General features: G+C 37.8%; 1 protein-coding gene across 1 annotated transcript; it reads right to left on the bottom strand.

Annotated features, from left to right (window-relative positions):
* Positions 1 to 4,876: 4,876 nt before the first annotated feature.
* On the bottom strand, positions 4,877 to 20,624 carry THAP6 (THAP domain containing 6). Its single transcript, XM_045992744.1, has 5 exons — positions 20,543 to 20,624; positions 19,579 to 19,681; positions 18,196 to 18,403; positions 11,947 to 12,072; positions 4,877 to 5,223 (listed from the first exon to the last, which is right to left on the bottom strand). Exons 2-5 carry the CDS (start codon positions 19,656 to 19,658, stop codon positions 4,969 to 4,971), a joined length of 669 nt encoding a protein of 222 aa, XP_045848700.1. The 5' UTR covers positions 19,659 to 19,681; positions 20,543 to 20,624; the 3' UTR covers positions 4,877 to 4,968.
* Positions 20,625 to 20,687: the final 63 nt, after the last annotated feature.

Consider the following 20,687-nt stretch of genomic DNA (forward strand, 5'->3'; position numbering starts at 1 on the left):
CCTGGTTAAGCCTCTGCCTTCAGCTCAGGTCATGGTCTCAGGGTCCTGGGCTTGAGCCCCACGTCAGGCTCCCTCTCTGTTCAGTGGAAAGCCTGCTTCTCCCTCTGTACTCTCTCTTCCTCTCAAATAAATATATGAACGTCTTTAAAGGAAGCGTTGACTGAACTAAACTGTGCTTCGTGTCATGGCTGGGTTCCGTTCTGGTGTTCGCTCCTTACTTGGTGCACTGGTCTGTGAACCACATGCTGAGCAGCTGTAAGGTGCTTTATGAAAATGAACAAATGAGACCTATCTAGTCTGGACTGAATGGCTTTTTCAGGGCTGAGGTGGGAGGATGGAGAGAATGGTGATGACCGTGTTCTCTGTCAGAGGGATAGTGTTCCGTGCCTGCTTTTGAGCTACCCTGCAGAGCGAAGCTTACTGAAGGCCACCATTGCCTGCACCGCCCTCGATCCACTATGAAACGCATTTCCCCTTTCTTCGGCCCTTTTTCTTGTTCTAATCTCCTTTTTCCATGCTTTTGGCATGGGGTTTAAAGAAAGAAGAACAATATATGAAAGTTCATTGTATGTTTTATGTTTTACGCACAGTTAAATACAATTCTCACAACGGGGTGTATTCCTACATTGTAAATGCTCAGAGAGGCTCAGTAACTTGGTCCTACATGTAATAAAGCGTTAGACTTGAACCTAGGTCTGTTTGGTTCTCTCCCAGGTGGTCTGGTCTTCTACTCTCATATCCGAGGAGGTACGAAGGGAATCCAGGTCCAGGACGCCTGGGCGGCTCAGTCATTAAGCATCTGCCTTTGGCTCAGATCATGATCCTGGGGTCCTGGGACTGACCCCCGCATCAGGCTCCCTGCTCAATGGGGAGCCTGCTTCTCCCTCTGCCTGCTGCTCCCCCTGCTTGTGCTCTTGGTCTCTGACAATAAATAAAATCTAAGAAAAAAAAAAGTGACAAATAAAGGAATCCAGGTCCTGGGACAGAACTTGAAAAATGCCCACACTGACACACTGATGTTCCATTTTGGAACTTTGAGGTTCCATTAGTCTCCCAGTCTTGCCACCTTGTTTAATTGCCACGGCCTGCCACACTGGCCACTTCTCTGCACTTGTTAGATACCTGTGTGTCCCTGTCAGTTGTAAATATCTTCATCTTATCATTTTTGTATCCTTCACAATAGGGTATGGGGCTTTAACAGCCATGCATATGATGGGTTGTTGCATTGAATATTCGTCCATAAACTTCTCTTTGTGCCAAAGACAAATATTAGATGACTGAGAATGAATGAGACTCCTTGACACATTCCCAAACTCTAGGCTCCCTGAAGGAAAGCAGGCGTTCAGTAGAACCATAGCGTTTCTACCAACAATTTAGTCACACTGTGAATGAGGTCATGTGAATCGCATCATGGTCTCAGGTTTGGAAGAGTGGGAATCCTCTCAGAATCGACGTCACCAAATGCCAGCCAAAAACCAACCCCACAGGCAGGCCTTTAGAAGGACAGCGGCCTCGGGTCTGTCTGGTGTGTCCGCTCCTTCTCCACACGAGCACGGCTTCAGACTCTCCTGTGGGGCTGGTTGAGGTGCCACCTTCGCGGCCCTACATACCGGACGCAGGAGCGGTGGTCTTCAGGAGAGCTCTATCTATTCACAAAATTTAGACAGAGCCTGCAGGAGGATAGCGGACTAAGGCAAAGTCATCGAAGGAGCAGCCCTGACTACAGATGCTGTGCCGGATGTGACATCTTTGCTGGAGCAGGTTCACATGGCTCTGGGGACAGGGTATGTGACCACCTGTCCGGTGGGCACACGTTTTTCCATCCCTATTAAAACAGGATCACAAACAGTTCACCCTCACATGGAAGGAACAACAGGCCATGTAACTCTCTGGCTTCCATTAATATAATCGGAAGAGACGTAAACCAGGTAGACATTCTACAGAAAGTCACTTAAGTCACCAGACTGATGGATTATGCTAATCCAATGGCATGAGCAAGATGTGATTCGTAAATCTGAGGCCTTGATAAAGTACATGTGCTCTAGAGGGTGAGATAAAACCCATGCACTCCAGAGCCTACCGAATCAGTAAAATCTGGGGGGAGGAGTGTCCAGGGAGCAGGGGCATGCTAGCACATCATCCCCTCTGAAGTAAAAGACAAATGATTACAACCTGCATCTTCCGCTCTGAAGAAGGAAGCCCATTTCACACCTAATACTCCTCCTCTCAGCTGTAACACTGAGTGACGTGAAAGGCTGCCAGTTTTGAGTGAGGCCCAAGCAGGAAACATCCAGATTTTGGCAAAAGCGAGTCTGCCACTTGGGTCATCTAACGTAGCAGACCCTATGATATCAGAGTTGTTGGTGGAGGGAAAAATGCAGAAGAAATGAAAGCAAAACCACAGTACATACACTCTTTATTTTTCTCTGCTCATTTTATTGAGTAACTGTATAAAAACCACATACAATACATTACTGGAGAAAATATTTTATTTTTCAAATGAATAATGGATTCTTCACTCCTCAATTATTTCTGTAATATTTTACCCTTTTTAAAAACTAAATATGTATTTTAATACATTTCATCTTTTCTCAAAGACTGTGGTATAATTTTGATTATCTTTAGCAACCAAAGTCTATTTCCAGCGATTTAAACTTGTTATGGAGAAAAATGCCATGTCAAGTCCTTTGTACCTGATTTGGTGCTGAGGTTGAACTGGTGTATTGGTTTGTTCCAGGATCCAGAGGCTACTCCCAACTTTAAAGCAAAGTGAAACCTTACGCTGGCCTCGGCTGCTTGAGGCCCCTCTGGATGGGGGTGACTGGTTGGCTCTGCACAGGACAGTTTCTCCCTGGTCTGGGCTGGAATATCTGGAACAGAGGACTGAGGTACTTACTGTGTCTAGGCATTTGTTTGCGGTGGCAGGTGAGGAGAACCCTCCTGCTTATGTCAGATTTCTATTGGTAATCATCTCTCCCTACGAATACAGAGCACATGGGTAGCTCTGGGTCCGTGGTGATACTGATATGTTGTTCTCAGTGACCTATCTCTCAGTAAAATACTAAGCCCAATGACAAAGAAGACAAGGGCTAAGTTCACTGTGAACACAAGTAGTAAAAGTGACTGCGGTGACTGACTGTGATCGAGGCACAAACTGGGCTTTGACTCTTGGAGTGGTCTCCCAGGCTGGAGTCGTTCTGAGCAGCCGGTGGAGAGCGGAATTTGGACATACTGTGTTTGGATCGATCCTACTTTTCTCCACTGTCCACTGACTTTAATTTTCATACTCAAAAATACTCTCCATTTCTATCACAGTATCTCTATAAAACCTAAGATCATATCCAAACGTCCCCTTCAAATGTCCATTATGAATTCAAGATTAAGTAACTAAAATAAATAATGGGAAGCTAATGAGATTTTTCTAGGTAGTAAAAAGATACGACCTTGGTGTTTCTTCTTAGCATAATGCTGACCTCTGAAATTTGGGAAGGTTCCCATTTAGATGGAATCCTACATAAAAATATAACATGCATTAACACACAGAAAATTCTTGACTACAGAGAAAATTCAAGTGACCATATCCTCACTGATGTTAATATAACACAAATAAAATTTCCATGAACATTCCAGCACAAAATGCAATTCATTTCTAGTTAACACAATGAAACAATTGATACTCAAATTCTAACTACTACTGCATAGACATCTGAATGAGGTTTGAATATGTACATGTGTTTCAAAGTAGAATTTGGCTTTGGGCTGGTAATTTTTAATCTAATCCACAGTATTTATGACTCTAATTTCAGTTGTTCTTAATAAGAAATTAGGAGAAAAGCTAAATTTCGGACACTTGGATCAAAAAATAGCTAAGAGTTCTTCTTTTGTATAGTCAGTAAGAAGCTACTCTAAAGTTGCTGCTTTCCTTTCTTTCTTTAAATAAAAGTCTTTGGACAGTAGACTCTCCTAATTACAGGGAAATATTCTAACCCTTTCTCCAAATCCTATCGCAATTGGAAGAGCCACAATCATTATATTTTAATGATTTCATCTATATTTTGTATTTTAGAAATGTCAGCGATGTTACTTTCTGTAAAATACAAAGGAGCATTAAAAATATCCAGGTAGTAAATAAATAAAAAATTAAAAAAATTAAAAAAATATATCCAGACACTCCTTTATAATGAAACAAAATGTTCAGAACAACTGTCCACAACCAAATTTTAAAAATCAGATTTAGGACCTTTTTTTTTTTTTGCTTTTTAAACCTATGCACATTTGTATCAAGTTCTCCTTAGAAGGGAGGAATGATGTACCATACTGAAAAACTGAGACCTTGTCAGAGGTCTTCTCAACCTGGCTCTGAACAACTTTAAAAGCCAACAGATCTGTACCATTGCTATTCTCAGGGTCAAGACTATGGGATGTTATGTAAAAAAAAAAGAAAAAAAATCTTTTGGTATTACTAATAACAAAAGCAACTTGGAACGGATCCAAGATAGCCTTGTGTTATAAATGAATTCTGCTTTATAGTAAAATACATTTGAAGTGTAACTCAACGTACTTACCATAAAGCATATATAAGTCAAGGTACTCCTTTGAAGCCAAAAATCTGATGCTGTTGAAGCAGAGTCCAGTTCCTACTACCATGGCTGAATGTGGCTAATTTGGTATCATTTCCTAAGTCCCGTGGAAACTTCTGGATCTCTTAACATCTTACGATAGTGACCTGGCACTAGTTTAGGTCTATAAAAACATAATTGTCACAAATCATACAAAAACATGATAACTAGCACACATTTCTGTACGTCTTCAAAAAAACCCTTTGGATAACAACTAAATGCATTATGCTACGGGAGAGCCAAAGAAGCACTCTAAATAATGGATAATATTTAATGATGGTAAGTGAGAACTATTTTCTAAAAAGCTGTACCAATATTAATTTTAGGTAGAACAGAACATGGAATTATTTCATGAAATATAGTCTCTTTCTATGCTCTCCTGACAACACTCCCAACAGAAAGCTTCCAGTCTATTTGCTGTTTCTTGGCTGATGAGACATTCATCTTTTAATTCCCTGATTGTCTTCCTCAATGATTTTTGGAAACGTTTTTCTCGGTCTAAAACATTCCGCAGACTTTTCTTGGTGTCCTCTAGCTCGCTGATCACATGATCTAATTTATGCTTAAGTTTCTTTGGACTGTCCATTACACTGTAGCTATGTTCCTAAAAATATAAACACGAAGTTATTAAACCAGAGAGGCAAGTAGTTATGTAAAAGCTTATAGCTAGGTCTCAGTTGTTTTCCATTTACAATGCTTAGGTATCGCTAAGTTGGTGATACTTAGCGGTTTAAAGAACACAGGAAGATGCAGGTAGAAGCGGTATTTTGGGTGCCCAGAGCCACCCTCCTTTATCTAAGGCTAGGTGTAACATGGGGGTACAGAATCTATGGAGGGGAAGCACTGCTCATTGGGGGTAAGTATCTGCTACGCACAAGACACCTGTAATGACTATCCAGCCTTTGTTCCCTAGCTGTGGGCTGCTATGTTTGTGCTTAGCTACCAACAAATCTTCAACGGTTACACTTTTAACTATTTTATTTTGTATTGATATTCATGTTAAAGGAGATGACAGAAAAGGAGCACTGGAGCAGGTTCTTGGGCTGAGGGTTATATACTTAGGGAGGACTCTGGTTTGGGGTTTTAAGAGAGAGAATTTAAGCTCTCTCAATATTTATTATGGCTATGCTTATGTTTGCTGGGTATACTTTTTTTCATTTGAAAATAGGGAAAGTAACACTAACATATCTTAAAAACACACTATAAAATAATTTTGAGAAGTTTTTATTAATATTAAAATTAATAAAGAGAACTTTCACTTCTAGCAGTGTGGAATTGACAGTAACAGACTGGATTGACTCCTACCTAAAAAACCCCACATATGGCTAAAAGGCATAAAAAATGTTACAAAGATAACTGACATCAGGCAAGGAAGGCAGCAATCCTGGACAGATGGGAAACTAAGAGGTGAGCCCTCTGGCTGACTGCCCAAGCTTATTGCTTTGGGAGAGCATTAATGCCGTGGAGCTCGGTAGCCTGAGAAGACTGTGCAAAGCATCCAGAAAGACCACAGTGGTTACCATTTACAGGACAAAGTACTAGCGAGGAGAGGACTCTGAAGATCCTTACAGGCTCCCCTTCTAGTATTCAGTGCACACAGGTAGGAAACTGCTCAAGGCTGAAGAAAAAATGACCAGAAAGGACCAGCAGTGCCCTGTGTTCAGAGGGCAGGGCCACTATTCCCTCTCCTACCAGATTAGAAAACTTCAGGATTCACGGGGCACTGAGTAGAGTATACAGAAGGGTCTTGCCACAGTGGTGGAGAACAAATAGCCCTAGACGGAACACTCTTCTAGTCCTGCCTAATAAACAAAACCTGAGAGGATCAAACTGTTTACAAATAACTTTGTGGTAACCCAGAACAAAGCTCAAGAACACAGGGTACAAAAATATCCACCATCCAGCAAAGTAAAATCCGCAATGTGCAGCACACAACATTTATCAGGTATGTGTAGAAACAGGAAAACATGAGCCATAATAAGAAATAAACTAGTCAATGGAAACTAACCCAGAATTGCCACAATGTTGGAATTAGCAGATAGGGGAATTAAGAAAGTTATTAAAATTGTATTCTGTATATTCAAAAAGTTAGGTAGAGACATGAAAGATATAAAAAGGAATGAAATAGAACATCTAGAGATAAAATCTACAACGTGTGAGGTGAAAAATACATTGGAGGGAATTAAGGGCAGATTAGCGAAGGTGAGGATTCAGCGATACGAACTATCCAGAATAGACTTCAGAGAGAAAAGGGAATACTGAAAAACAGAGCCAGAAAAAAACCCAGAAAATTAGGAGAGCATCCATAAGTGGTAGTGTGACTCAGATAGCCTAATATACATGCAGTCAGAATCCCTGAAGGAATGAAAAGAAAGGTTGAGGCAGAATGAAATATCTGAAGAAACCTTGGCCAAAATTTGTCCAAGTTTGATGACAACTACAAACCCACAGATAAAGAAGCTCAAGCACATTTCTCATCCCAAGCATGAGAAATATGAAGAAAACTAAACTAAGGTACATCATAATCAAATTATTCAAACCACTGGCAAAGAAAAAACCTTAAAAGCAAAGAAAAAAAGAAACATTAGATATATAGAGGATAAAGATGACAGATTTTGCATTAAAAAGAATGCTTGTGAGGATACAGTGGAGCAACATCTCTGAAGAACGAAAAACAAACAAAAGAATCTCCCAAACTATCAACCTAGGATTTGATAGGTAATGAAAAGATCTTTCAAAAACAGAGACTAAGTAATTTTTTTTTTCAGAAATATAAAAGCTGAAATAATTCATCACCAAATGTTAAAGTCCTTCAGACAGAATGGAACCAGAGGGAAATATAGGAATGAAAAGCCTTGGCAATGGCCGCTACATGGGTAAGGTATAAGATTTTTTTTCTTATTATTTTATATCTTTTTAAAAGATAGCTTATTGTTAAAATAAAAATTAGAACAATGTAGTGTGGGGTTTATAGTCTATGTAAAAGTGAAATGTATGCTAGCAGTAACACAAAAATTGGGAGAAGGGAAATGAAAGTAGACTATTTTAAGATTCTATTGTGTTAAGTGAAATATCAGTTGGATATAGCCTTTGATAATTTAAAGATGAATGCTATAGACTCAAAAGCAACTACTAAAACAAAAAAAGTTACAGCTAATGAGTAAAAAAAATATAAAATGGAACCAAAAAAATTCAATTAACCCAAAAAAAAGGCAGAAAAAGAAGAAAATAGGAACAAAGAGCAAATGGAACAAGTTGGAGACAAATAAGACAACAGATTTAATTAAACCAAATAATATCAATAAACACATTAAGTGTAAATGGTCTAAATAACCCAAGTAAAAGGCTGAAATTATCAGATTAGAGTAAAAAAAAAATCAAGACCCAAAAATATAACTTACCTAAAAAAATATACAGTCCAAACACATGAAATAGGTTCAAAGTAAAAGAGCAGAAAAAGATACAGATCTACCTCCACTTATGATGGGTTTCACAAGGCCTATTTTGTAATAAAGTGTTGAATATCTCATGTAACTTACTGAATACTGTTATTGGAAGTGAAAAACAATGGTCGTATGGGCACAGAATGGTTCTAAGTGTATTGATTGTTCACCCCTGTGATCATGTAGCTGATTGGAAGCTGTGACTTGCTGCCATTGCCCAACATCATAAGAGTATATACCATATATCACTGGCCCAGGAAAAGATGAAAATTAAAAACTTGAAATATTAAGTGTACTGTCAATATGAGAGACCCATATTCACTAGAGAATGTCATTTCATTAACTACAACAATGGATCATGGTGTAATTTGTTTCAATTGTTGCATAATTTAGATTTATATTTTGAAATAAATAGATAATCTTTCACATATATTTTCTAAAGAATACAGTTATTTACAATCCTTTTCTGGTAATAACATTCAAGTTAAGTTAAAAAGAACTTAATTAAATTATTTATTTAGCACCATTGAATATGAAATGATTCCTAACATTAAAATGTTTATAGTTTATTGAAGATATAATATGAATCAATGTATGCTTTGTAAGAAGCAAGTAGTTGTCTTTTCATTGTTTATGAGTATTTCTTGTCTGACATTTTAAAATACTATTTAGTTAAATTGAAAAAAGTACCTGAAATATGGTTTCTATTGAATGTCTATTGATTTTGCATCATTGTAAAGTTGAAAAATCATGAGTCAAACCATCAGAAGTTGGGAACGATCTGTATACCAATATATAACACTGATGAAAAAGAAAACTAAAGTGGGTATACTGCTATCAGAGAAAATAGATTTCAGAGCAAAAGAACATTATCAGGGATAAAGAAGGTTATTTCCTAATAATAAAGGGGTTAAATTATCAAGACATAATAATCCTAAATATTTACTACCCAATAACAGTACTGTAAAACATAACAAGAAAAAACTGACAACTTCAAGAATTAGAACATTACCAGAAGATTACATTCCTCTCTCAAAAACAGAACAAATAGAAGTTTAGTAGGGATGAAAACTTGAACAACACTATAAACAGCTTGACTTAATGGACATTTCTAAAACAACATCAGCAGAATGTACATTCTTTGCAAATGCACACAGAACATTTGTCAAGACAGACCATATTCTAGAATATAAGTCTCAATAAATTTAAAAATATTTCAAGCCATATAACGTATATTCTCTAACTACAATAGAATTAAATTAGAAATTAATAGAAAGATATGTGGAAAATTCCCCAATTTTTGGAAACCATATAGCACACACCTCTAAATAATTCATGGGTCAAAGAACAAATCAAAATGGAATTTAGAAGTATTCTGAACTAAATGAAAATGAACACATTTAATTTCTGGAGGGTTTCTAAAGCAATACTTAAGGAGAAATTAATATCACTAAATGCCTATATTACAAAGACACAAGCCTCAAGTCAATGACCTTAGCTTTCATTTTTTTTTTTTTAAGATTTTATTTATTTATTTGTCAGAGCGAGAGACAGAGAGAGAAAGATCACAAGTAGGCAGAGAGGTAGGCAGAGGCAGAGGGAGAAGCAGGCTCCCTGCCGAGCAAGGAGCCCGATATGGGACTTGATCCCAGGACGCTAGGATCATGACCTGAGCCGAAGGCAGCTGCTTAACCAACTGAGCCACCCAGGTGTCCCGACCTTAGCTTTCATTTTAAGAAACTAGAAAAAGATGAACAAATTTTATGGAAGTAGAAAAAAGAAAATAATAAAGATGAATGGAAATCAGTGAAGTAGAAAACAAAAACAAAAAAGCAAGAATATTAATGAAACCTAGTTCTTTGACAAGATCCATTAAAAAAGATTTTATTTTAAAAGATTTTTATTTATTTATTTGACAGAGAGAAGGAATACAAGCAAGGGGAGTGGGAGAGGGAGAAGCAGATTTCCCACTGAGCAGAGAGCCTGATGGATGTGGGCTTTGATCCCAGGACCCTGGGATCATGACCTGAACCAAAGGCAGATGCTTAACTGACTGAGCCATCCAGGTGCCCCAGGACAATAAAATTGATAAATCTCTAGGCAGACTGATCAGCAATAAAAGAGAACAGAAACAAATTGCCAATATCAGAAATGGGACAGATAATATCACTACAGATTCTACATATGTTAAAAGGATAATAAGCAAATATTATGAACAATTTTAAAATAATAAACTTGACAACTGAGATAAAATAGACAAAGCCCTTGGAAGACACAAGCTACCAAAAAATTTTTCCCACTTCAGGCCCAGATAGTTTTGGTAGGGTATTCTAGCAAATACTTATGGAAGAAATAATAACAAATCTATACCAACTCTTCTAGAAAAATAAAAAAAGCAGGCAATATTTTCTAACTTATTTACTGAGGTCAGCATTATTCTGATTCTAAAACCAGACAAAGACATTACATAGAAAACTACAGGCCAATATCCCGACTATACATACAAGGAAAGATTCTAAACAAAATTTTAATAAATCTAATCCAACAATATATAAAAGTGATAACACACCATAAGGTAAGGTTTATTCTGAGGCTGGTTTAATATTCAAACATGAATTGATATGACTAATCATATTAAAAAACTACAAAAGAAAGCCACATAATCTAAATAGATACAGAAAAATCGTTTGACAAAACTAACATTCACTTCTGATAAAAATTCTCACCAAACTAGGAACATAAAGGCACTTCCTCAGCCTGATAAAAGGCATTTATAAAAAACCTACAGTTAACATCATATTTAGTGGTGAAAGACTGAATGCCTGCCTTCTAAAATCAGGGACAAAGCCTGGAGAACAGCTCTCAATACTTCCATTCGGCATAGCCCTGGAAGTTCAAAGCAGTGCAATAAAGCAAGAAAAAGAAAGAAAAGACCTCTGTTTTGGAAAGGAAGAATTAAAACTTTAATGACAGACAACATGATTATGTAGAAAATCTAACAGCCTCTATAAAAAAGCTTTTATAATGAATATATGAGTTTAGCAAGCTTGCCAAATAGAAGATCCATGTACAAAAATCAACTACCATATTCTATCAGTAAAAACAAAACAAAACACCATTTATAATAGCATCCAACTGCATACAACATTAGGGATAAATCTGATAAAGTGAAAGATGGGTATGTTGAAAACTACAAAATACTGCAGAGAGAAGTTAAAGACCTAAATAATTGTAGAGATACAATGAGTTCACAGGTTCAAAGACTTAAAATAGTTTCATTAAGATGTCAATTCGTTCCAAATGAAATCCCAGTTAAAATTCCAGCAGGAATTTTTATAGAACTCGTTACAAAATGATTCTAAAATTCACATGAAAATGCAAAAGATATAGAATATTCAAAACAACTTTGAAAAAATAACAAAGTTGGAAGACAAACACTGCCTGATTTCAAGAATTATTATAAAGTTACAGATCTGGGTTCTAGGTCTGGCTCTAACAGGAATACTCAATGAGATGAATAGTAATGCAAGCCTGAAAACTCTGTATGTGTATGACTGTTCTAAGAAAACCTAAAGAAGTAATTAGATATTTCCATGTAGAACGTACAGTACCTAAAGGGAGAAATTAATTATTGCATTTTTCTTGGTAAATAAAGCTCTGTGAGGGCATTCTTTCAACTGAATTGTAATCAAAGGATTTATTACTTCTATATTATTACACATATATAAAAATTATAATGGTCCTGTGAAGCAATATTATTTTTGGACATCATATCTGTACTTATATCTACATCTATATCTCAAACACCTACATTTTCTACTCTAATCCTATGGAGAAGACATATTAAAAATATCAGCATTAGGTCAGTAAGTAATTTTACTTACAAAAATGAACTGGGATTGGAATTCTTCAGTGCATGAGGAAGCACCAACAAGCTGGTGATTGTGGTTTGTGACTGGAAAGGTTTTGAGGGTGAAGTTTTTTCTACAATGAAGTTTTGCTCTTTTCTCCTGTTAAGTAGAGTTAATAAAAATCATTGTAGATACTTCTGTCCTTTTTAAAATTTTTATTCTTTCTTAACTTTGTGTAGTGGAATACAATATTTCTTTTCATGGAAATTCCTTGGAAAACTCAGTAAATTTTAAATTCCTTTGAGATTAGTTTTTTTTTTTTTTAAATACAAACTACTGCTTACTAAAAAATAATTTGCCATTCATACAATCCTCCAAATAACCTAGATAACCCCTCTCCCCATCCCCAACCCCAGGTCAAGAGAGAGGCAGGTCACAGAGAGGCAGATTTGGTCTTAAGTGCTTAAATTCACTCTCAAATTTTATTTTAAATTGTTTTATGATGGTATGCACTCAGCTTGTAAAAAAGACAGCATTTTTAATATGAAATGGTTCTCATGTTTGCTTTAAGGATGTTACGGAAGTCTTGTCCACTATGTCAGGCAATGTCTCCTTTAAGAGGTCTCAAGAGAAACATTCTTTTCATAACTATTGCTGAAAAATGTTTTGCTTCTCCTTAACAGAGAGCATGAATTTTAAGAAAACATATTGACAGTGCAATCCTGGTGACCCAATGTATTCTATTCTTCTTATTGGCCACTAGGAGACTAGAGCTGGTATTCTAGCAGATGAACTAGTATGTATTGTATGGTATTCTGTAGTGCATAGACCAATATTGCCTTTTCAAAAAGTATATAAAATCTTTTTACAGGCAGGCAATACTGGTCTACATATAATATAGCAATAACAGTATGAGTTTAATCTCTGGGATTAGTTCAAAGGAACTTCCTGAAAATAACTCTAAAGTTCATCTAGAAACATAAATTTTCCTAAAAAAATAAGAATGCTGTTGAGAAAGAATATGTCCTACCACTTCTTAAAGATATATTACTCATTAACAACAGTTAATATAGTGTGCTACTCTCTCAAAGATGAGACAGAAAAATCTAGAAATAGATCAGGTGGATAAAAGGTTTTAGGAAAAAAAAGGCAGTCTAAATAAGTGGAGAAAGGCCAGGGCACCTGGGTGGCTCAGTTGATTAAGCATCTGACTTTTGGTTTCAGCTCAGGTCATGATCTCAGGGTTGTGAGATCACAACCTCTGAGTTGTGAGGTTGAGAGCCTCTGGCTCTGTGCTCAGCAGGGAGTCTGCTTCTCTCTCTCTCTCTGCCCCTCCCCCACCTCTCATGCATGTGCACGTGCACCCATTCTCTCTCTCTTCTCCAATAAAATCTTCAAAAAAAAAAAAAAATAAGCGAAGAAAGGTTATCGGGGCGCCTGGGTGGCTCAGTTGCTTAAGTATCTGCCTTTGGCTCAGGTCATGATCTTGGGATCCTGGGATCAAGCCCTACGCTGGGCTCTGTGCTTGGCAGGGAGTCTGCTTCTCCCTCTCACTCTCTGTGTTCTCCCTCTTTCTCTCTCAAATAAATAAATAAAATCTTAAAAAAAATGCTAAAAAAAAAGAAAGGCTCTAAATCATGTAAAAATGAACTAATTAAGAAAAAGTTATATCCTTTATATACAATAAATCATGTTGAAATTCCAGCACTGAAAATTTATGTAAAAATGAAAATCCTTAGGAAGTAGAAAAAATAGGGAATATTTATATTATCTTAAGGTAGGGAAGGCTAGAGGCAGATAATTCAATAGAAAATACAGAACTGACTATTTAAAAGAGACATCTGAATTTCAAACAAAACAAAAAAACCAATTCAACCTGATAATTAGTACTAAAAACAACAAGAAGTAACTGCAACTCAGAGGTCAGTTAAATAATCTGTATCTTCAATACGTAGTGTTTTTACACACGATTTAGAAAAAGATGAAAATAGAAAAGGTCCTCAATAAGTAACTCACAAAATAAAAAATACAAACGTCTAGTAAATACAGAGACCAAAATCCAAAAATAAATTACAACAAAATGTCATTTTTGCCAATCAATTTTAACAAAGGTTAAAAACACAACTCTGAGGACTAGGGTGGATGGATACTTTCATGCAAATGTAATAAGGGAATGACAGGGATCTGTATCAAAAGCAAAGGGTTTAAAAATGTGTGTAATCTTTGATGCGAAATTTTATTTCCGGGAATTTAGTTTGAGACAGTAAGGATATGTACAAAGATTTGGCTAGAATAATGTTTATCACGCTACTGCTTAGAATAGTAAGTGATGATAACCTACATACAATAGTAATTGGTTCCATAAACTATTGTTCATACATAAAATCAATTGCTTCATGGTCACTAAATGCGTTTTGTACAACTGATACCACCGGGTACTGACAGGGATCTAGAACCAGAGGAACATTCATATGCAGATGAGATTACAAATTGGCAAAACCACTTTGGAAAACGATGGCAATATCTGCTCGAGCTGAACATACACATCTCTAGGACCCAGCAGTTCCACTTCTAAGAGAATCGTATGTACACTTTGCAGAAATGTGAACCTACGTGTACCCAAGGGCATGGACAAGAACACTCATAGCTGCATCATTCGTAACAGACCTAAAGTGAAAACAACCCAAATGTTTATCAACAGTAGAAAGGCAAAATTATAGTTTATTTAGGTAACAGAATACTATGTGGCAAAGAAATAAATGGACTACTATCACATACTAAACATGGATGAATCACACATATAAAACATTGAGCTAAAGAAGTCAGAGGACATACTGACTCCATTTATATAACAGATGGTGATAAAAGTCAGGATAGTATTTACCTTTGGAGGTGCAGTGACTGGAAAAGAGCATGAAGGAGGCTTCCGAGTGATGGTTAATATTTTGTATCTTGGTTTAAAGGGAGTTAATTCACTTAATGACAATTTATTGCTAGGTCCACTTATGATGTGTGCACTTTCCCATATGTATATTTTAGTATAAAGTTTAGTTTAAAAAATTGATGTCTATATAGGTTTCTGTTAAAAGTATCATCTGTAGATGTGCAACACAATTGAGTGGGATGCTTGTTAACACGTGCAGCTTTCTGGACTCTAGCCCCAACTTAGTGAATGAAACTCTCTGGGGAACAGGATTCTCCATTTTATTTTTTAAAGATTATTTTAGAGGGAGAGAGTGCGAGCAGGGGGAGTGGCAGAGGGAGAGAATCTTCAAGTTGTCTCTCTGCTGAGCATGGAGCCCTATGGAGGGCTCGATCTCATGACCCAGAGATCATGACCTAAGCCAAAACCAGGAGTAGGTTTCTCAGCAGACTGAGCCACGCAGACACCCCGATTCCCCATTTTAAATAAGCTCCTTGGATAATTCTTATGTAGACTAAAGTTTGAAAGCCATTTGTTATGGAAAAATATTTAACATCATGGAGAGCAGTAGTTCACAGTGGACTCTGGATCCAAAATTACTGGGTTCTAATCCAGCCTCTGCCATTTAATAGCTGTATGACCTGGGGAAGGTATTTCAGCTCTCTGGACCCATGTTTCTTCAAGTAGTACAATGAGAATAATAATAGTATTTATTTCACATGGTTGTTAAAAGGACTAAATGAGTTTACATATAAGGTGCTTAGAATAGTGCTTGGCACATAGTAAATACTATGTAAATGCTGGGATGAACGAGAGAGAGAGAGAGATGGAAGCAAATTATGAAAAGGATATACAGGGGCACCTGGGTGGCTCAGTGGGTTAAAGCCTCTGCCTTCGGCTCAGGTCATGATCCCAGGGTCCTGGGATCTAGCCCCACATTGGGCTCTCTGCTCAGCGGGGAGCCTGCTTCCTCCTCTCTCTCTGCCTGCCTCTCTGCCTACTTGAAATCTCTGTCTGTCAAAAAAATAAATAAAATCTTAAAAAGAAAAGAAAAGGACATACAGTTGATCCTTGAACAATGCGGGGTTAAGGGCACCAACTCCCCTGCACAGTTGAAAATCCGTGTATAACTTTTGACTCTCACAAAACTTAACTACCTACAGTTTGTAGACTGGAAGGCTTACTGACAACACAAATAGTTGATTAACACATATTTTGCGTATGTCTTCTCTACGGTATTCTTACAGTGAAGTAAACTAGAGAAAATGTGATTAAAATCCTAAGGAAGAAAAAAATACATTTAGAGTACTGTATTTATTGAAAAAAAATCTGTGTATAAGGGGACCTATGCATTCAAACTCTGTTGTTCCAGGTTCAAATCTATAGTGTAATCATATTTTTCTAAGAATATTGATAGATGAATTTATACACAAACATATACAAACAAGTGACTGGAAAGATACACATTGAATGTTAAAAGTATTACCTCTGGATTATATGATTGTTAATTTTTCTAATACTTCTTTTTTTAACAGTAGGCTCCATGCCCAATATGGCACTTGAACTCAGGACCCTGAGATTAAGAGTCGCATGCTCTACCAACTAAGCCAGCCAGGTGCCCCTGATAACTGTTAACTTCTACTGTCTTTTTGCTTGCATCATTTAATTTCCCATAATGAAAAACTTTGTATAAGGATATAAATAGTTTTTGAAAGTTAGTATTATGGTTTATTTGATTACGCCCACATTTCTTAAGATTCTCAACATTAAAGCTAAATGACACTTGCTATCAGGGAAGGAAAACCTTGCCAACATATTGCACAAGATGCTGTACAGGTATTAACATGCGCGAGAGCGAGGCAGTCTCTACTTGGTCGCGCAGGCACTGGAAGATGACCCAGTAAGGACAGGGGTATAGTGGTCCACACCATATAGGAGCAGGTACACTTGTGCATTACGGATCTTCCTTACTTTACGATGGGGTTATGGAAATTTAAAATATTGTAAATCGAAAAGGCATTTGATACACCTAACCTACTGAATCTAATAGTTAGCCTCGCCTACCATAAACATATGCTCACAGCACTTACAGTAGCCTACAGCTGAGCAAAGTGATCTAACACAAAGCCTCTTTTATTTTTTATGTTTTTTTAGAGAGAGAGCGAGCAAGAGTGAGAGCAAAGAGAGGAAGGGGAGAGGGAGGAGGAGACTCTTAAGCAGGTTCCACGCCCAGCATGGAGTCTAACACACGGCTTGATCTCACGACCCTGAGATCATGACCCGAGCAGAAGAGGTGGACACTTAACCAACAGAGCCCCTGGGTGTCCCAAGCCTATTTTATAATGAAGTGTTGATATCTCATGTGATTTACTGAATACTGTACTGAAACTGAAAACCAGACTGGTTGAATGGGTACAGAACAGTTGTTAGTGTATTGGTTGTTTACCCTGGTGGCCACGTGGCTGCAGCTCATTCCCCCTGCCCAGCATCACAGGAGTATGGCAGTGTATACTGCATATCACTAGCCCGCAAAAAGATGAAAATTAAAAATTCAAAGTATGGTTTCTACTGAATGGATACTGCTTTTGCACCATCATGAAGTGGAAAAATTGTTAAGACAAAGACCATCTGTACTTCCTGTTTCCAGCTGTTGGGAAGGAAGTAATTTCAATGGAAGTTCATTACTGTTGTTCTGGGACCCACAGGCTCTCCCTGAATTTTCTACACTGGAATCGGTTACTCTATGGTTTCTAGAACCCCTTTACCACATATTAAGAGAGATACTGAAGGCAAGGCAATCTTGCCTTCAATCTTGCCTTGTCAATCTAAACACTAATACCACTGAGAAAAAACACAAAATTCAACTAGATTTTACTTATACAATTCTTTTATTTTCTTTTTCTTACCTTTTCTCTCCTTTCATTCTCCTGTTCTCATCTCTTTTGTTTTTCTTCTTTTTAGTTCTACCTAGGCTTTAAGCTTGAATGTATGTGGCTCTAAAAGTATACTTTGGTCCTGTTAGTGGCTCTGCTCTTGACTTTTGCTCCAGTGTGAGGAGGACTGGCAACTTGGAACTTCAGTTCAACCATCTTATTTTCCTCCATTGTTTAGATACAAATCCTGAATTATGTTAACTCCTAAGTCAGTCTCCTTTACCAGACCTTAGGAACATACAAATATTTCTGACTGGTTACTGGTAAAATATTCATACTATATGTTATAAAAGCTGAAGCAGTAATAACTCAAAAAATGGACTTCAGAGGAACAAGCAATTAAAAATCTTAGCCTGAGTGGTAAAGGCTCTTCAATAGTACCACAAAAAATGAGTAATGATGGTAAGCAGTGTCTCATAAACAAACCTGTAAGTGAGACGGGGAATCAAAGATAGAAGGTATGACTCCAGGTTTCAGTTTAATATTTGGAGCACTTCTGTCAAAATCTGTCTTCTTAAAGTGCCTTGAACACAACACATCTCCTTTTTTAGGCTCCCAAATGCCTGCAGCATTTACATCAAGCCTTTTCATTGCTAATACCCATTTTCTTTTGACATTTTCATCTGTGGGGAATCTAGAAAAAAAATACAGAAAGTATTTTAAAATTGAACACTATTGATAGATACTTGAATTAAGGCTGTGACTAAATTGGCTCACTGAAGAGTTTGTTATTACTCTTGAGAAAGGGAATATTCAGGAAGCCCTCATGAATCATGCTTTCAGAACTTTCAGTTTTAATAGATTTTTCTACTAATCATGCTGCAGACATATGGCCCTCATTTCAATTTTCTTCATATTATAAAGAAGAAAAGTTTCAATGGATATTTCAGTCTTATAGGAAGACCCACAACTGGAGGTTTTTCTTCATCTATACATGATAATATCACTTGTGCCTTTTCCTATGTGAAGCGATATCCAGAATTTATGCCAGATGAATAGAGTACCTTGTATTTTCATTCTTCTGTTATTATCAGTAAGTTTAGTATAGCATTTAATACTCAACAGGTCTATCAATTCTTAGTGAATGAGGCAAAGAACCGCTGCCCTTTGGAATTCCAGAAATAACTATTTTGAGAGATCTGGAAATCAATAACCGTATCTTTTCAGTTTTCCAAGCTGATTCAAATCTTTTTTAGAAAAGGTAGGGTACACCTACTCATTTTTTGTTTCTTCATACCTTGCAAAGTAGTTAACATCTTTCTCTAGCACGTAGCACAGTGCCTCGCACAAAAGCAGCAAAATAAACCTTAGCAAATGAGTAATTGTTAAACTTTATTATTCCTTTCCTTTGCTGTCAGAAAAATGGCTTAAAATAGAAAATCTGGATCATCTTGATTTATCTGCAGTACTGCTAAAGAACCCTTGGTCTGAGCTTGTAATTTATATTTTAGATCTACTTCTAAACAGAAAGGACAGGACCTATTTGGGCAAAGATCCTTTCTTCCTTCAAAATGTAAACTCCATGTAAACAAAACTGAATTTCTTTGAAGATATGTTAAAACGCAAAGTAGTAATATTAGAAAAATGAGGTTGATATTTTTGTTTACTAGCCTCTGATACCCTGGCAGGTATCTTAAACTTTTCAACTAAATTATAAAAACGTAAATAGATCCCTGTTACTTCAAATTTAGCTAAAAAAGCGATTTACAGATTTGGGAACTAAAGATCAAAGCTGAAGACTTCAGTGGAACTGTCACTGGCTTTTTAGAACAGTCAGAAGTACTTGGCTTAACTACAGCGAAATCTTACACGTGAAATGTCAGTCCTTTTAACTTGGAATTGGGCAAACAGCGCGAAGCACATCCAATGGCCGAGCAACATTTCACCATGATTTTAGCAACTCATAACAGAACTGAAAGAAAATTAAAACGGTAAGAGTTAGTAACTTCAAAGCTAAGGGCGACATATTTACTTTTCCCAGCACGTGTTAGGTACTGTGAAATCACGCTAGAAAGCCAACGCCAAATATTTCCTTCAACACTGGCAGCTTTAAAAATTATCCAGGGGCTTGGCTCTTTATAAGGCAAAGCGTATCCCACTACGCACTCCGAGGGGGTCTGACTCTATCTTGCACATTTCCCTTTCGCACCAGGTCACAAGGCCTCTGCACACTCACTCACTCTTCCTCATTTTTTGGCTTCGTGTTGCTTCCCCAGGGAAGCCTTCCTTGAAGCTCCGATGAAATCAGATCCCATCTAGCACTAGCTCTCCTCGAACAAACACTTCTTCCCGGCACCTCTCAAAGTTGCAATCTTGCTATTGCTACAGTGATTCTGATTCATGTCTCTCTCCCTCACCAGCCCGTGAGTTCCAGGAGGGCATGGTGGGGCGTGTATTTTTTCTCACTTTTTGGCCCCATGCTTAACTGGTAACTGGTTAACAGCAAACGTCAACGCATAGTTTGAAGGAATGAAGGACGAGTAAAAGCAGCAACAGGTCGAGAGCCGGCGAGCAGGGCCAGCCCGCCAGGTGCACGCTCAGAGCCCGGGGGCCCGCGAAGCTCCGCCCCTTTCTCGAGGCTCCCGGCCGCCGCCGGGAGAAAAGGGAGGGGCCGCCCTGTCACAGGTGCGGAGGCGGCTGGAGAGCGTCCCTTCTTCAGGGGCCCCCGGGCGTCTCCGCGCCGCTACGGTCCACCTCGCCCCGAACCACGCCCAAGAGTTGGGCGAGTGGCGATGGAGGGTGGGAGAAGGAGAAGAAGCAACCTAAGAATTACCGTTAGCGGCGAAGTCAGCGACTAACGTCGACGACAGAGATTGCGCTTCCCTTCACTTCCGCCCCGTAGCCCCGGGAACCGGAAATCCGGCTGCCCCGGGTCACGTGCTCAGCCGCCGTATCAGCTCGGCTGGCCGCTGCGGTCG

Source organism: Meles meles, chromosome 2, assembly GCF_922984935.1.
Source record: "Meles meles chromosome 2, mMelMel3.1 paternal haplotype, whole genome shotgun sequence".
NCBI lineage: Eukaryota > Metazoa > Chordata > Mammalia > Carnivora > Mustelidae > Meles > Meles meles.